The sequence below is a fragment of the Hypanus sabinus genome, chromosome 9, assembly GCF_030144855.1.
Source record: "Hypanus sabinus isolate sHypSab1 chromosome 9, sHypSab1.hap1, whole genome shotgun sequence".
Lineage (NCBI taxonomy): Eukaryota > Metazoa > Chordata > Chondrichthyes > Myliobatiformes > Dasyatidae > Hypanus > Hypanus sabinus.
This window is the reverse complement of record NC_082714.1, coordinates 54972872-54989918: the sequence shown is the minus strand read 5'-3', so window position 1 is coordinate 54989918 and position 17047 is coordinate 54972872. Positions and strand designations below refer to the sequence as shown.

The following is a 17047-nucleotide window of genomic DNA, read 5'->3' as shown; positions in this document are numbered from 1 at the left end:
CATAACCTTATAAACTTCTATCAGGTATCCCCTCAGTCACTGTTACTCCAGAGAAACAACTCAAGTTTGTTCAACCTCTCCTTATAGAACATATGTTCTGATCTAGTCAGCAAGGTGGCAGAGCTCTTGTGTACCCTGCCCATTGCCTTCATATCCCTCCTATAACGGAAGGGTTAGAATGTAATGCACCAGACGTTTCCTTACTAGCATTTTTAAAAGCTGTAATGTAACTTACTGACTCTTGAACACAATTCCTCAACTAATAAAGGCAAATCTACATCACCTTCCCTATCTGTAGAGCCCCCTTGAGGGAGGGATGCACTTGGACCTGAAGATCCCTAACATTGTTAGGGATCCTGTCACTAAGTGTGACTTTCCCTTCACATTAGAACTCAAAGGGCAACACCTCACGCTTGGCTTGTTGGCAAAATCCACATCCGGTTGCCCTTGTAAAGGCAGTGGAGTGCCACCTTCGTGAACAGAGATGATCCTTGTGGTGAAGGTGCTTCCACAGGAGGCTCCAGAATTTTACCAGAAGAACCTCAACGGACCAGCATGTAGAGGCAATGAGGTGGTGACCTCAGATGCCCGAAGTGTATGGTGAAGGGGTCAGGGTTTGGAAGGGTACTATAGGAAAAGCCCAGCTGAGTAACTGCAGGGCATACTTCAGCCATTGCGTGTTGGCAGTAAATGGAACAGATTATTAATGTGGTGGAGGAGTTGCCAATCAACTGAGCTGCTTGTGCCAGGCCTCTTGAGAGCTGCTGGCTCTGCATTGAACGACGCAAGTGGAGGACATTCGACTTTCCACCGGCCGATCCGGACCTTAGGCCTCCCTTTCCACTGAGTACAGCCCGCAAAGTGAGCAGCTCTTGATAACAGGTCGGAAACAGCTGATGGAGGATCCTGGGGATTGTTCAAGAAACATACAAAATTAGGGAGCTGAAATTAGGAAATTAGTGGGCAGTTTTGTGACAGTTTTCACCCCTCAATCATAAGGCTCTTGAACCAGTGGGGATAACTTCACTTGCCCCATCATTGAACCGTTCTCACAACCTACGGATTCCCTTTCAAAGGCTCGTCACATCATGTTCTTGATATTACTGGACAAAGATTTTGCTTTCTGAATGCTTTTGGGTGCTTCTTATGGATTTTGGGCTGCTGATCATGAAAATCACAGCGAAATTTCCCTATCATGCACTATTTTTTTAAAAATCGCTAACATTTGTTATTTCAATTCATAATTCAAGTCAGGATAACTGATGCTGATATTAAGGCATTTTTGTTGGACCACACATCAAGCAGGTCATCAATGACAGGCAATTCGAAGAGCATCTAGTGGAACCGGAGAAAACCGCATGGAAGGAATTCGAGGGCGTTGTTGATAATTTTCTTGGCAGCTACGGAACACCAGTTTACGTGCAGCTGATATTGTATGCTTCAAGTATACAAGACCATGAAGTGTAACGTGTCACTAATGATTCATTTTCTGCATCCCTATTTAGGTCTCTTCCCTGTAAATCTTGGTGCAGTTAATGATGAGCATGGTGAAAGGTTTCACCAGGACGTTGCAGTCAAGAAGAAATAGTATCAGGGAACTGGAGTCCATCTATGCCAGCTGATTTTTGTTGGACACTTAAGCGAGAAGCCTCACGCATGGAGGACAAATGAAAATCATCAACAAAACATTTTTTTTAGTTGAACTATAGCAAAGTGCCAGCACTGTTTTGCAGTTAAACACATTATATCCAGTAGAAGTTAATTTCTTGTTTCTCCAAATTCCTACATGATGGTCGGAAATTATGTTTGTGTTCAGCTTCAAATGGTCTTTCATAAACAGAGAAATCATTCTAAGGAAGCAAATTTGTTGTCCAGTGTTTATTTATCTTTTGTTATTATTTCTGTTTTTCTTTTGTATTTGCACAGTTTGTTTTCTTTTGGTCATTGGTTGTTTGTCCATCCTGTTGGGTGTGGTTTTTCATTGATTCCATTATTTTCCTGGATTCTCTGAGCATGCCCAGAAGAAAAGGAATCTCAGGGCTGGATATGGTGACGTGTGTAATTTGATAATAAATTTACTTTGAACTTCGAATATATACATGGGATTTTACAGATTGTATGAAGAAAACTCTCGCCAACTGGGTCTTTGTTGTCTTGTGGCTAGCTTTTGGTCGAGTGATGTGCAGATCCCATTATGTTAGCAGATGTAATTCTCATGGTGCTGGGGAATGAAGCAGGAAGTTGTGGTGAGGATCTTCTTGATTAGTGGTGCTGTCCAATTCTTTTATTCCAGTGGAAGCTGGCAGGCACCTTCCTGTCTTAATCAAGGAGCCATCTGTTCCATGGGCCTTCCATGTCTACACCTGGAGCATAGAACAGACCATTCATCAACAGGAATGGACCACGAAAGTAACCCTTGAGACCATAAAATTCAAATGTACGATGGGCAAAAAACTGGCATTGGCCAGATGAAATTTGTGTTAGCCAATATTTTTCTCATATTTGTCTGCATTTATTAGTCTTGGACTTAATGGTGCACCAAACAAGTGGTGCACCCAGTACTCATAAGAACATAAGAAATAGGAGCAGGAGGAGATCATCTGGCTCGTCGAGCTTGCTCAGCCAGTCAATAAGATCATCTTCACCTACCTGCCTTTTCCCCAGAACCCTTAATTACCTTTACATGCATGGTCATGCGCTTTGGTAGTAGAAATAAATGTATGTACTATTTTCTAAATGGGGAGAAAATCTAGGAATCTGGATGCAGATCCTTGTGCAGACCACCCTGAAGGTTAACTTGCAGGTTGAGTTGGTGGTGAGGAAGGCAAATGCCATGTTAGCATTCATTTCAGAAGGTCTAGAATATATGAGCAAGTATGTGATGCTGAGGCTCTATAAGGCACTGGTGAGGCCTCACCTTGAGAATTATGTGCAATTTTGGGCCCTTTATCTTAGAGAAGATGTGCTGGCATTGGAGAGGGTCCAGGGGACGTTCACAAGGATGATTCCAGGAATGAAAGGGTTATCACACCAGGAACGTTTGATGGCTCTGGGTCTGTATTTGCTGGAATTCAGAAGGATAAGGGGGATCTCATTGAAATGTCTCAAATGTTGGAAGGCCGAGACAGAGATGGTTCCCATGGTGGGAGAGTCTAGAACGAGAGGGTACAGCCTTAGGATAGAGGGATGCCATTTCAAAACAGAGATGCAGAGAGATTTCTTTAGTCAAAGAGTGGTGAATTTGCGGAATTTGTGCCACATGCAGCTGTGGAGGCCATGTTGTTGGGCGTATTTAAGGCAGAGATTGATAGGTTCTTGATTGGACATGGCATCAAAGGTTACGGGAAGAAGGCCGGGAACTGGGGTTGAGGAGGAGAGAAAAAAAGGATCAGCCATGATTGAATGGCGGAGCAGACTCAATGGGCCAGATGGTCTAATTCTGCTCCTATGTCTTATGGTCTTACTATGCAAAAATCTATCCAACCTTGTCTTAAATATACTTACTGAAGTAGCCTCCAGTGCTTCACTAGGGAAAGAGTTCCACTCTTTTTCTGGTGCAAAGTTTCCCCAGGTACTGTAACACCCACAACATGTTCTGGCAAATATTTCAGTAACGTGAGAATGTATCATTGAGACTCGATCTGTTGCAAGAAATTGAGCAGGTCAAGCAGCATCTGTGTGGCGGGTGGAGGGGGAGATGGAATTGTTAACATTTCGGGTCAAGACCCTACCTCAGTATTTAGGAGGGGGGGGGGGGTGGCCAGCATAAAGGGAAGGGAAGGAGTGGTAAGACAAAGAGCCTGAGGTGATTGGTGGAAAGTTCTCTCATTTCCACCCTCCCTCCCTTCCCCTACCTGGTTCATCTCTCCCCCCCTTCTCAGTCCACCTGCCTCACTACTCCCTGTCTTTATATACCCGTTTCCTTCACTCTCCACTCTAGTGATGACGCAGGGCTTCTTTCCTCTGCACAGCCATTGGCCAATGCATGGAATTCCTCCAGCAGGTGGCCTGCTGTATCAGAATGATGACTGGTGCAGTTTGGGATGAGAATCACGATCAGGTTTATTATCACTGACACAGCATGAAATTTGAATGGAATTGAATTGACTTTACTTCTTACATCCTTCACATACATGAGGAGTAAAAATCTTTACGTTACGTCTCCATCTAGATGTGCAATGTGCAATCATAGCAATTTATAATAAATAGAACAGTCAATGTAATATAGAGTACACTCAAATCAGCGTGAGTTCATCAGTCTGATGGCCTGGTGGAAGAAGCTGTCCCGAAGCCTGATGGTAGCTGCTGGTGTAGATAGTGGTTGGGATGACTTGGGTCCCCAGTGATCCTACTTTTTACACACCTGTCCTTGTAAACGTCCAAAATCGTGGGAAGTTCACTACTGCAGATGTGCTGGGCTGTAAGCACCACTCTCTGCAGAGTCTTGCAATTGAGGGAAGTACAGTTCCCACACCAGGCAGTGATGCAGCCAGTCAGGATGCTCTCAATTATGCCCCTGCAGAAAGTTCTTAGGATTTAGGGCCCATATCAAGCTTCCTCAACCATCTGAGGTGAAGGAGGTGCTGCTGTGCCTTTTTCATAACACAGGCCACGAAAGGTCCTCGGTGATGTGTATGCTGAGGAACTTAAAGCTGTTTACCCTCTCAACCCCAGATCCATCGATGTCAATAGGGGTTAGCCCATCTCCATTCCCCCTGTAATGCACAACCAGCTCCTTTGTTTTTGTGACATTGAGGGAGAGGTTGTTTTCCTGACACCACTGTGTCAGGATGATGACTTCTTCCCTACAGGTCACCTCATTATTACGGCAGCAGTGCATAAAATATATAATAAATCACAAAAATAGTGAAAGAGAAATAGTAAGGTAGTGATGATAGGTTCATGGACCATTCAGAAATCTTATGGCAGAGGGAAGAAACTCCTTTTAAATTGCAGATTATGGGTCTTCAGGCCCTTGTATCTCCTCCCTGATGGCGGTAGCATGAAAGGGCATGTCCCGGATGGTGAGGGTTCTGATGGAGGGACACTACCTTCCTGAGGTATCCCCTCTTGTAGGTGTCCTTGATGGTGATCAGAATTGTGCCCATGATGAAGCTGGCTGAGTCATAGTGTTTACTAACGTTGAATGTTTGAACTCATCATTTCTCGTGAGCGGGTTTGCGCCCCTTATCTAAGAAAGGAGAAGGTTCAAAGGAGGTTTATGAAAATGATTCCAGGATTCCAGGACAGAAAGGGTTATTGTATGAGAAGTGTTTGATGACTCTGGGGCTCAACTCACTGGAATTCAGAAGTACAAGAATGAATCTCATTGAATGTTGAAAGGCCTCGATAGAGTGGATGCGGACAGGATGTTTTCAATTATGAGGGAGTCTAAGACTTGAGGACACAGCCTTAGAATAGAGGGACATCCATTTAGAATGGAGATGAAGAGGAACTTCTTTAGCTAGGGAGTGTTGAATCTGTGGAATTTATTGCCACAGGTGGCTGTGGAGGATAAGTCATGGGGTATATTTAAGTCAGAGTTTGATAGATTCTTGATTAGTCATGGCATGAAGGGATATGTGGAGAAGACAGAAAAGTGGTGCTGAGAGAGAAGTGGATCAGCCATAATGAAATGGCAGAACAGACTTGATGGGCCAAATGGCCTAATTCTGTTCCTGTATCTTATGGTCTTATGGCTTCAAGGGACAGAAGCGTTTCTTCTGCATTTAACTCAGATTTCCACACAACTCTCTTCAGACAAGACCCAACTCTGGCCAGCAATCCTTTAGGTGGTATCAGCAACGTCTACCTCAAAGTAAAAAAAAATTACCAAGGTGGCACTGGCAACTTAGGGCAATGTTGTGTGGGCAGCTCTCAAAATCACCAGATATACATCGTCTGAGCTACAATCATTGCAACCTGCAGCCTGTCAATTCCCTTTAAGAAAGATACTTTTAAATCATCTAAATAAACTAGTGATTTTACAATCTCCTGAAGGATTAAGCAAACACGACTCTTGAGAATGCAAGTACAGCCATCACTGGGGTAAAAAGGTTTGTCCATCGTCATTGATGAAGACCTCGAAACCATCAGTACTTTTTTTTACGAGGTTGAGTTGCTAGCTTGACATTCAACCCAGGCACAGATGGAAAGCGTGCAAGGGAGCCGGCCAGATTCGAACTTGGGACCTCTCGCCCTGAAGTCCAGCGCTGATGACACTATGCCACCAGCCAGCTTTGATGATGTTGAGACTAGCGCTTGATTTGGATTTAAGTGAGGGAGGGTTGTGCAGCGTCAGCCTCACTCTCTCTTCCCAATTCCCATCTGGATCCAGTGGCAAGACAAGAGTTGAGATGGCTGGGGATGGGACTAGGCGCAGTGGATGACCAGGATACCTTGTCGTGCTCTACACATTCCATGACGCTTGCAGAGACCGCCTTCTTGACCGTTGGACCTTCCATTGGTCTCGTCCGCTCAATCCGCCGGAGTCTGTCTTCACACACTAGGATAGACAACTCCCTATCTCACCGAGGGTTTAATGCCCCTCAGCTACCCTCACCTGGTTGCCCGGGGTGTGGCCGCTGTTGCGTGAAAACGGGGAGCTACAGGTGAGAGCTGAGTGCCAGTTGGGGACCAAAGGCGGACAAACTGCCTGAAAAGGACGCGACGTGCTCCCCCACCAGAGATGTTACCCGTCCCTGACTCCCCATACACCCCATCACTGGGGTAGGCACTATATCAAGGTCCAAGCGAGTTAAACAAGTCCCTGCTCAGCTCCATTACTCTACGCCAGTTAAAGCGATGAGCTAGTTTAAAGCATCGAGGCTCGAGAGCGGTAAGTGAGCCGGTGTTCACAACGTGAGCTTGCGCTTGGCCTGCCTCCCTCTCTTCAGTTGTTGCCTTGCAGCAATCGGGCTCACTCACCTCAGCATTGCACAGCTGTGGACTGACCTTTGTGGACTCTGCAGCTCATGTTCTGTGCATTAAAGTGTTTGCATGATTTGTACATTGGACACGTGGCAGTCCTTGCTGTGTGTAGTTTTTCATGGATTCTTTCTTTGTTTAGTGGCTGCCTGCAAGCTGATGCGCCTCAAGATTGTATATGGTATACATACTTTGATAATAATTTGAACTTTGAACTTTGAAATGCAGAAAGACAAACAGTTTATTAAGGAACGAGTTAAAAGTAGCTGGAGAATGACATATGACTAAGAGGAGGCACTCATGCCAAGAAGTTGCCAGGCATGTGTCTAGAAGGATGAGAGCACCCAATACTATAACCAAATGCCACTTCTAGGTGTGGGTGGAGGTATCACATTTAACAAGTGAAAGTTTTCCCACTCTGATGTTCTCGATGGCTGCGGCACAATTTTGAACTGCTGTGTCATTCTGCTTCTCTCTTGACAGACTCCTGAATGACCTCTGGTACGATAGCCCTCACAATCTTGTAGTGGTGACCTCGCAGTTTATCATTTACCTGCTCAGTACTCTTCCAGGAGCCTCTACACTTCATTCCACATTGTTATTGTTTTTCTTTATTCTAGTTCAGTGGACTATGTAATGATTTAATCTGTAGAAATAGTATGCAAGACAAGCTTTTCACTGTCTCTTGGCACATTTGACAATAATAAACTAATATCTATAATAAACAAATTCTAATAATAAATCAATACCATTTGCTGCATCTCAGCAGAGGGAGGCTGCACAGGTACTGAGCCAAATTTTCTGAGGTGGGAAGCTGACCTGGACTTTGATCTTTAGAGAAGAGCAGACAATTTAAATACGTTCTGTTTGTTTGCTGGAGGAACTTTAAGAAGCAAAGCTTCTTCAGCTCCAAAGTAAAATGAGAAGTTGTTAATTTTGAAGGAAGAGCAAAAAGATATATTTAAATGGAGGAAAACTGCAAGGATCTGCAATAGAAAGGACTTTAATCTCTTGTGCATGAAGCAGAGAAACATGCGTACAGCAGGTCACACAAAGAGTAATAGAATATTTGCCTTTATTTCAAGGGAATTAGCACAAAAGGTTAACAGCAAATGCACAAGGCAATAAAAAACACATCTAGATTGCTGTGAACAATTCTGCCTCCCATGTTAAGGAAAGATATTATTTTATTAAAGATTGCTCAAAATAGATTAAGGAGGGTGATCTTGGATATGGAGCAGGCTTCTACAAAGAAAAGTAGATGACATTCTACACAGATTGATCCTCTATACTCACAGAATTTTCAGAAGAATAACAGGTGATCTTAATGAAACGTGGGTTGTGGCTGGATAGATAAATACTTAGAAGATGTTAGCTCTCATTGGGGAGTCCAGCAGCACAGGACATGGTTTCAGAATAAGATGGCAAACATTTGAGATAAGGAAAAAGTTCTTCTCTCAGAAGTTTGAGTGTCTTTGAAATTCCTTGCTACTGAGGACAATGGGAGGAAAGAACTTATTGATATTGGAGTTTGAGATAGATTACTCATCAGTAAGGGATCAATGAAGATAGGACAGGTAGGTGGAGTTGAGGAATGTTGGACTAGTCATGATCCAATTTAATGGGGGGCTAGGATCGAGAGGGAGAATGGTCCATTTTTTCCCAACCTGCTGTGTATTCTTCCATGTTATGCTTTATTTTGGAGGTTTTGATTGCCAGGCCTCAGTCATTGCAGGAAGTGGAAGTTGCAGGGAAGCTGGGACTTCTGAACAAGTGCAACACTTCCATGTTAAGGACTTAACTCTGTCTGCCACCATCACCCATTCAACAGTATGAACCATACCCTGTCCAAGCAGGAATCTTTTATTTCTGGAAATGTTCTGAATTCCCCTAAAGCCCCCTCATGATCATCCATTCCTACTACCATACAAGAGGAATGAACTAAGAGGTCGGTCCCTTAAAAATGTCAAACCTCTGCTTCCACTGGCCTTTGAGGAAGACAGTTTCAATAACTCTCAGTGCTCTGAGGGACAAAAATAATCACTTAATGTTGTCCTTAAAACAAGACATTTTATTTTATTCTCATATTCTCCTCACATCCATCTGGCAGATAGCTTTACTATGAACTATTTTGCATTATAGCAACTGACCGTAGGCATTGTGGAATGGCTCACTTTCCACCCATAATCACTGTTGGTACCACACTGTGCGCACGTGACAATACACCCTAGCAATCCGGAGCCTGGGGAAAGCAAGTCTAAGGTGCATCAACTCAGGACCGTAGACCTGAGCATGCCTTGTCAGAAAAGGGCCATTAGGTGAGAGGATTAGTAGATAACAGGGACAGTGGGCAAGAAGTGAGCATGGAGGCATGGTGGGGGGGGGGGAGGGGAGGGGTGGAAGAAATGAGAATACAGCAATGAGGATTCAGCAAATGAAGGAGCTATAGAAGGTAACAGGGAGAGAGCAGATAGCTGGAAGCTCCAGAGAGACCACAGTCTCAGGAGCGGAGAGCAAAGGAAAGAAAAGAAAAGGATAGTAAACAAAGCAAAGACATTTGGGCAGCTGGGAAGGCAAGCAATGGAGAAGTTAGTTAATAGCCTAATAGGCAATGGGTATAGGGAGGGTGGTAATAGGGACAGGAAGTGATGGATGATGGTGTTAATGGGAACTGAAGGTGAAGGTAACAGAGGAAACTGGTGCTAGTGGGACGGGTGCTTGAGGTGGTAGAGCTGGGTGGTGGAAATGATGGTTGCATACAAGATAGCTGAAGGAGGTGGTGGGTACAGTAGTAATAGTAACAATAGTAACAATAATAATAACTTACTTATGGAGCACTGTTCATACAGACAATGTAGTTCAAAGTGGTTTACGATGGGACGGAGTGCAAATAAAAAAATAAAAGACTAAAAGATGTTAGTTAAAAGCAAGGTTTTGAGTTTCTGTTTTAAAGTGTTAACTGAGTCAGCATCACTTATTGAGTTCCACAGTTCAAAAAAGCTGGCCTGCCAATTATCTTTGGAGGGAAGAGGACCTGAGAGCTCAAGCAGGATTCAAAACAGAAGCGATTCTGTGATGTACTTCTGTTCCAGACATTGAAGACCTTTAAAAACAAGAAAGAGAACTTAAAAACCAATTCTAAAAGGTCCAGGAAATGAATAGACAGGAGCTAGGATGGAAGTGATACGCTTCCTCATCCTGGTTTCAGTTAAAAGTCTAGCAGCAACATTCTGACTGAGCTGAAATTTGTTGACAGATTGCTTTGGAAGGCCAGGAAAAAATTCATTGCAGTAATCTGGTCTATTTGATATAAAGGCATGAATTTGTTGATCAGGATCATTATGTGACAGAAATAGACATACCTTTGCAATATTTAAATGCAGAAATGCTGCTTTTTATGTGGGATTGATAATTGAAATCGCAATCAAAATAACACCCAGGCTTGTTACTTTGGATTTAACAAGGGGAAACAAGATTCCAAGTTTATACCCTTTGGCTCTGGAACCAACCAGAAGTACTTCAGTTTTACCTTCATTTAGTTTTAGGAAATTATTGCTGATCCCTTTGTTTATTGCAGCCATACCGGGAGTCAAAGAAGATAAGGTGTTATCATCCTTGGGCTCAACTGAGATAGACAACTGTGTATCATCTGTATAACAGTGGGAATCAAGTGGATGCTCTCTCCTAAGGGGATCATGTAAATGAGAAGAATAAGTTACCAAGACAGTTCTTGTTGCAAAACCAAAATACGCATTGTATCTCTTAGAAAGTTGGTCTCCGAGACAGAAAAAAAAAGTCCTCTCCAAGATACAGTACATGAGTAAAACTAATCAAGGGGACAACCACAGAGGCCGAACTACTTCTGAAGATGTTTGGAGAGAAAACTGTGGTGGTGTAGGAGGTGATGGTGTAGGAGGTGGTGGTGTAGGAGGTGATGGAGTAGGCGGTGGTGGTGTAGGAGGTGATGGTGAAGGAGGTGATGGTGTAGGAGGTGGTGGTGCAGGAGGTGATGGTGTAGGAGGTGATGGTGTAGGAGGTGGTGGTGTAGGAAGAGATGGTGTAGGAGGTGGCGGTGTAGGAGATGATGATGTAGGAGGTGATGGTGTAGGAGGTGGTGGTGCAGAAGGTGATGGCGTAGGAGGTGGTGGTGAAGGAGGTGATGGTGTAGGAGGTGATGGAGGAGGAGGTGGGGGTGCAGGAGGTAATGGTGTAGGAGGTGATGGTGTAGGAGGTGGTGGTGTAGGAGGTGATGGTGTAGGAGGTGATGGGGTAGGAGGTGATGGTGCAGGAGGTGATGGTGTAGGAAGTGATGGTGTAGGAGGTGGTGGTACAGGAGGTGATGGTGAAGGAGGTGATGGTGTAGGAAGTGATGTTGTAGGAGGAGATGGTATAAGAGGTGATGGTGTAGAAGGTGGTGGTGTAGGACTTGATGGTGTAGGAGGTGTTGGTGAAGGAGGTGGTGGTGAAGGTGATGTTGTAGGAAGTGCTGTTGCAGGAAGTGTTGGTGTAGGAGGTGGTGGTGTAGGAGGTGATGGCGTAGGAGGTGATGGTGTAGGAGGTGATGATGTAGTAGGTAATGGTGTAGGAGATGATGGTGTAGGATTTGATGGTTTAGGAGGTGAACGTGTAGGAAGTGGTTGTGTAGGAGGTGATGGTGTAGGATTTGATGGTTTAGGAGGTGATGGTGTAGGAGGTGATGATGTAGGAGGTGATGGTGCAGGAGGTGATGATGTAGGAGGTGACGGTGCAGGAGGTGGTGGTCTAGGAGGTGATGGTGTAGGAGGTGATGGTGCAGGAGGTAATGGTGTAAGAGGTGATGGTTTTAGAGGTGATGTGTAGGAAGTGATGGTGTAGGAAGTGATGGGGTAGGAGGTGATGGGGTAGGAGGTGATGGTGCAGGAGGTGATGGTGCAGGAGGTGATGGTGTAGGAGGTGATGGTGTAGGTGGTGGTGGTGTAGTAGGTGGTGATGTAGGAGTAGATGGTGCAGGGGGTGTTGCTGTTAGAGGTGATGGTGCAGGAGGTGATGGTGCAGGAAATGGTGGTGTAAGAGGTGATGGTGTAGGAGGTGTTGTAGGAGGAGATGGTGCTGGAGGTGATGGTGTAAGAGATGATGGTGAAGGAGGTGATGGTGTAGTAGTTGGTGGTACAGGAGGTGATGGTGTTGGAGGTGATGGTGTAGGAGGTGGTGGTGTAAGAGATGACTGTGTAGGAGGTGTTGGTGTAGGTGGTGATAGTGCAAGAGGTGATGGTGAAGGAGGTGATGGTGTAGGAGGTGTTGGTGTAGGAGGAGGTGGTGTAGGAAGTAATAGTGTAGGAAGTGATGGTGTAGGAGATAATGGGGTAGGAGGTGATGGTGCAGGAGGTTATGGTGTAGGAGTTGATGGTGAAGGTGGTGGGGGTGAAGGTGATGTTGTACGAAGTGGTGTTGCAGGAAGTGGTGGTGTAGGAGGTGATGGGGTAGGAGGTGATGGTGCAGGAGGTGATGGTGTAGGAGGTGATGGTGTAGGTGGTGGTGGTGTAGTAGGTGGTGATGTAGGAATAGATGGTGCAGGGGGTGTTGCTGTAGGAGGTGGTGCAGGAGGTGATGGTGCAGGAAATGGTGGTGTAAGAGGTGATGGTGTAGGAGGTGTTGTTGTAGGAGGAGATGGTGCTGGAGGTGATGGTGTAAGAGATGATGGTGTAGGAAGTGATGGTGTAGGAGGTGGTGGTATAGGAGGTGATGGTGAAGGAGGTGATGGTGTAGGAGGTGATAGTGTAGAAGGTGATGCTGTAGGAAGTGATGGTGTAGGAAGTGATGGTGTAGGAGGTGATGGTGAAGGAGGTGATGGTGTAGTAGTTGGTGGTACAGGAGGTGATGGTGTTGGAGGTGATGGTGTAGGAGGTGGTGGTGTAAGAGATGACTGTAGGTGGTGTTGGTGTAGGTGGTGATAGTGCAAGAGGTGATGGTGAAGGAGGTGATGGTGTAGGAGGTGTTGGTGTAGGAGGTGATGGTGTAGCAGGAGGTGGTGTAGGAGTTGATGGTGTAAGAGATGATGGTGTAGGAAGTGATGGTGTAGGAGGTGGTGGTATAGGAGGTGATGGTGAAGGAGGTGATGGTGTAGGAGGTGATAGTGTAGAAGGTGATGCTGTAGGAAGTGATGGTGTAGGAAGTGATGGTGTAGGAGGTGATGGTGTAAGAGGTGATGGTGAAGGAGGTGATGGTGTAGTAGTTGGTGGTACAGGAGGTGATGGTGTTGGAGGAGGTGGTGTAGGAGGTGATGGTGTAAGAGATGATGGTGTAGGGAGTGATGGTGTAGGAGGTGGTGGTATAGGAGGTGATGGTGAAGGAGGTGATGGTGTAGGAGGTGATAGTGTAGAAGGTGATGCTGTAGGAAGTGATGGTGTAGGAAGTGATGGTGTAGGAGGTGTTGGTGTAAGAGGTGATGGTGAAGGAGGTGATGGTGTAGTAGTTGGTGGTACAGGAGGTGATGGTGCAAGAGGTGATGGTGAAGGAGGTGATGGTGTAGGAGGTGTTGGTGTAGGAGGTGATGGTGTAGGAGGAGGTGGTGTAGGAGGTGATGGTGTAAGAGGTGATGGTGAAGGTGCTGGGGGTGAAGGTGATGTTGTAGGAAGTGGTGTTGCAGGAAGTGGTGGTGTAGGAGGTGATGGTGTAGGAGGTGATGGTGTAGGAAGTAATAGTGTAGGAAGTGATGGTGTAGGAGATAATGGGGTAGGAGGTGATGGTGCAGGAGGTTATGGTGTAGGAGTTGATGGTGAAGGAGGTGGTGGTGAAGGTGATGGTGTAGGAGGTGATGCTGTAGGAAGTGATGGTGTAGGAGGTGATGGTGTAGGAGGTGATGGTGAAGGAGGTGATGGTGTAGGAGGTGATGGTGCTGGAGGTGATGGTGAAGGAGGTGGTGGTGAAGGAAGTGGTGGTGTAGGAGGTGATGGTGTAGGAGGTGATGGTGCAGGAGGTAATGGTGTAAGATGTGATGGTTTTAGAGGTGATGTGTAGGAAGTGATGGTGTAGGAAGTGATGGTGTAGGAGGTGATGGTGCAGGAGGTGATGGTGTAGGAGGTGATTGTGTAGGTGGTGGTGGTGTAGTAGGTGGTGATGTAGGAGTTGATGGTGCAGGAGGTTTTGCTGTAGGAGGTGATGGTGCAGGAGGTGATGGTGCAGGAAATGGTTGTGTAAGAGGTGATGGTGTAGGAGGTGTTGTTGTAGGAGGAGATGGTGCTGGAGGTGATGGTGTAAGAGATGATGGTGAAGGTGGTGGGGGTGAAGGTGATGTTATAGGAAGTGGTGTTGCAGGAAGTGGTGGTGTAGGAGGTGATGGGGTAGGAGGTGATGGTGCAGGAGGTGATGGTGTAGGAGGTGATGGTGTAGGTGGTGGTGGTGTTGTAGGTGGTGATGTAGGAATAGATGGTGCAGGGGGTGTTGCTGTAGGAGGTGGTGCAGGAGGTGATGGTGCAGGAAATGGTGGTGTAAGAGGTGATGGTGTAGGAGGTGTTGTTGTAGGAGGAGATGGTGCTGGAGGTGATGGTGTAAGAGATGATGGTGCAGGAAGTGATGGTGTAGGAGGTGGTGGTATAGGAGGTGATGGTGAAGGAGGTGATGGTGTAGGAGGTGATAGTGTAGAAGGTGATGCTGTAGGAAGTGATGGTGTAGGAAGTGATGGTGTAGGAGGTGATGGTGTAAGAGGTGATGGTGAAGGAGGTGATGGTGTAGTAGTTGGTGGTACAGGAGGTGATGGTGTTGGAGGTGATGGTGTAGGAGGTGGTGGAGCAGGAGGTGGTGGTGTAAGAGATGACTGTGTAGGAGGTGTTGGTATAGGTGGTGATGGTGCAAGAGGTGATGGTGAAGGAGGTGATGGTGTAGGAGGTGTTGGTGTAGGAGGTGATGGTGTAAGAGGTGATGGTGAAGGAGGTGATGGTGTAGGAGGTGTTGGTGTAGGAGGTGATGGTGTAGGAGGAGGTGGTGTAGGAGGTGATGGTGTAAGAGGTGATGGTGAAGGTGGTGGTGGTGAAGGTGATGTTGTAGGAAGTGGTGTTGCAGGAAGTGGTGGTGTAGGGGGTGATGGTGTAGGAGGTGATGGTGTAGGAAGTAATAGTGTAGGAAGTGATGGTGTAGGAGATAATGGGGTAGGAGGTGATGGTGCATGAGGTTATGGTGTAGGTGTTGATGGTGAAGGAGGTGGTGGTGAAGGTGATGGTGTAGGAGGTGATGTTGTAGGAAGTGATGGTGTAGGAGGTGATGGTGTAGGAGGTGATGGTGAAGGAGGTGATGGTGTAGGAGGTAGTGGTGTAGGAGGTTTTGGTGTAGGAGGTGATGGTGTAGGAGGTAGTGGTGTAGGAGGTTTTGGTGTAGCAGGTGATGGTGTAGGAGGTGCAGGTGTAGGAGGTGATGGTGTAGGAGGTGATGGTGTAGGAGGTGATGGTGTAGGAAGTGATGGTGTAGGAGATGATGGGGTAGGAGGTGATGGTGTAGGTGGTGGTGGTGTAGTAGGTGGTGATGTAGGAGTTGATGGTGCAGGAGGTTTTGCTGTAGGAGGTGATGGTGCAGGAGGACATGGTGCAGGAAATGGTTGTGTAAGAGGTGTTGTTGTAGGAGGAGATGGTGCTGGAGGTGATGGTGTAGGAGGTGGTGGTGTAAGAGATGACTGTGTAGGAGGTGTTGGTGTAGGTGGTGATAGTGCAAGAGGTGATGGTGAAGGAGGTGATGGTGTAGGAGGTGTTGGTGTAGGAGGTGATGGTGAAGGTGGTGGGGGTGAAGGTGATGTTGTAGGAAGTGGTGTTGCAGGAAGTGGTGGTTTAGGAGGTGATGGTGTAGGAGGTGATGGTGTAGGAAGTAATAGTGTAGGAAGTGATGGTGTAGGAGATAATGGGGTAGGAGGTGATGGTGCAGGAGGTTATGGTGTAGCAGTTGATGGTGAAGGAGGTGGTGGTGAAGGTGATGGTGTAGGAGGTGATGCTGTAGGAAGTGATGGTGTAGGAGGTGATGGTGTAGGAGGTGATGGTGAAGGAGGTGATGGTGTAGGAGGTGATGGTGAGGGGGATGATGGTGTAGGAGGCATTGTTGTAGGAGGTGATGGTGATGGAGGTGATGGTGTAGGAGTTGATGGTGTAGGGGGTGATGGTGTAGGAGGTGATGGTGCCGGAGGTGATGGTGAAGGAGGTGGTGGTGAAGGAAGTGGTGGTGTAGGAGGTGATGGTGTAGGAGGTGATGGTGCAGGAGGTAATGGTGTAAGATGTGATGGTTTTAGAGGTGATGTGTAGGAAGTGATGGTGTAGGAGGTGATGGGGTAGGAGGTGATGGTACAGGAGGTGATGGTGTAGGAGGTGATGGTGTAGGTGGTGGTGGTGTAGTAGGTGGTGATGTAGGAGTTGATGGTGCAGGAGGTTTTGCTGTAGGAGGTGATGGTGCAGGAGGTGATGGTGCAGGAAATGGTTGTGTAAGAGGTGATGGTGTAGGAGGTGTTGTTGTAGGAGGAGATGGTGCTGGAGGTGATGGTGTAAGAGATGATAGTGTAGGAAGTGATGGTGTAGGAGGTGGTGGTATAGGAGGTGATGGTGAAGGAGGTGATGGTGTAGTAGTTGGTGGTACAGGAGGTGATGGTGTAGGAGGTGGTGGAGCAGGAGGTGGTGGTGTAAGAGATGACTGTGTAGGAGGTGTTGGTATAGGAGGTGATGGTGCAAGAGGTGATGGTGAAGGAGGTGATGGTGTAGGAGGTGTTGGTGTAGGAGGTAATGGTGTAAGAGGTGATGGTGAAGGTGGTGGTGGTGAAGGTGATGTTGTAGGAAGTGGTGTTGCAGGAAGTGGAGGTGTAGGGGGTGATGGTGTAGGAGGTGATGGTGTAGGAAGTAATAGTGTAGGAAGTGATGGTGTAGGAGGTGATGGTGTAAGAGGTGATGGTGAAGGAGGTGATGGTGTAGTAGTTGGTGATACAGGAGGTGATGGTGTTGGAGGTGATGGTGTAGGAGGTGGTGTAAGAGATGACTGTAGGTGGTGTTGGTGTAGGTGGTGATAGTGCTAGAGGTGATGGTGAAGGAGGTGATGGTGTAGGATGTGTTGGTGTAGGAGGTGATGGTGTAGGAGGAGGTGGTGTAGGAGGTGATGGTGTAAGAGGTGATGGCGAAGG

At 46.6% G+C, this 17047-nt stretch overlaps 1 protein-coding gene across 1 annotated transcript; it reads left to right on the top strand.

Annotated features, from left to right (window-relative positions):
- Positions 1 to 13434: 13434 nt before the first annotated feature.
- Positions 13435 to 15501, top strand: LOC132400054 (acanthoscurrin-2-like; the record flags this gene model as incomplete). The annotated part of the gene is made up of 3 exons (XM_059981138.1): positions 13435 to 13479; positions 14640 to 14723; positions 15457 to 15501. Coding segments are annotated over 3 exons (174 nt in total), but the record flags the coding sequence as incomplete, so codon positions are not given.
- Positions 15502 to 17047: the final 1546 nt, after the last annotated feature.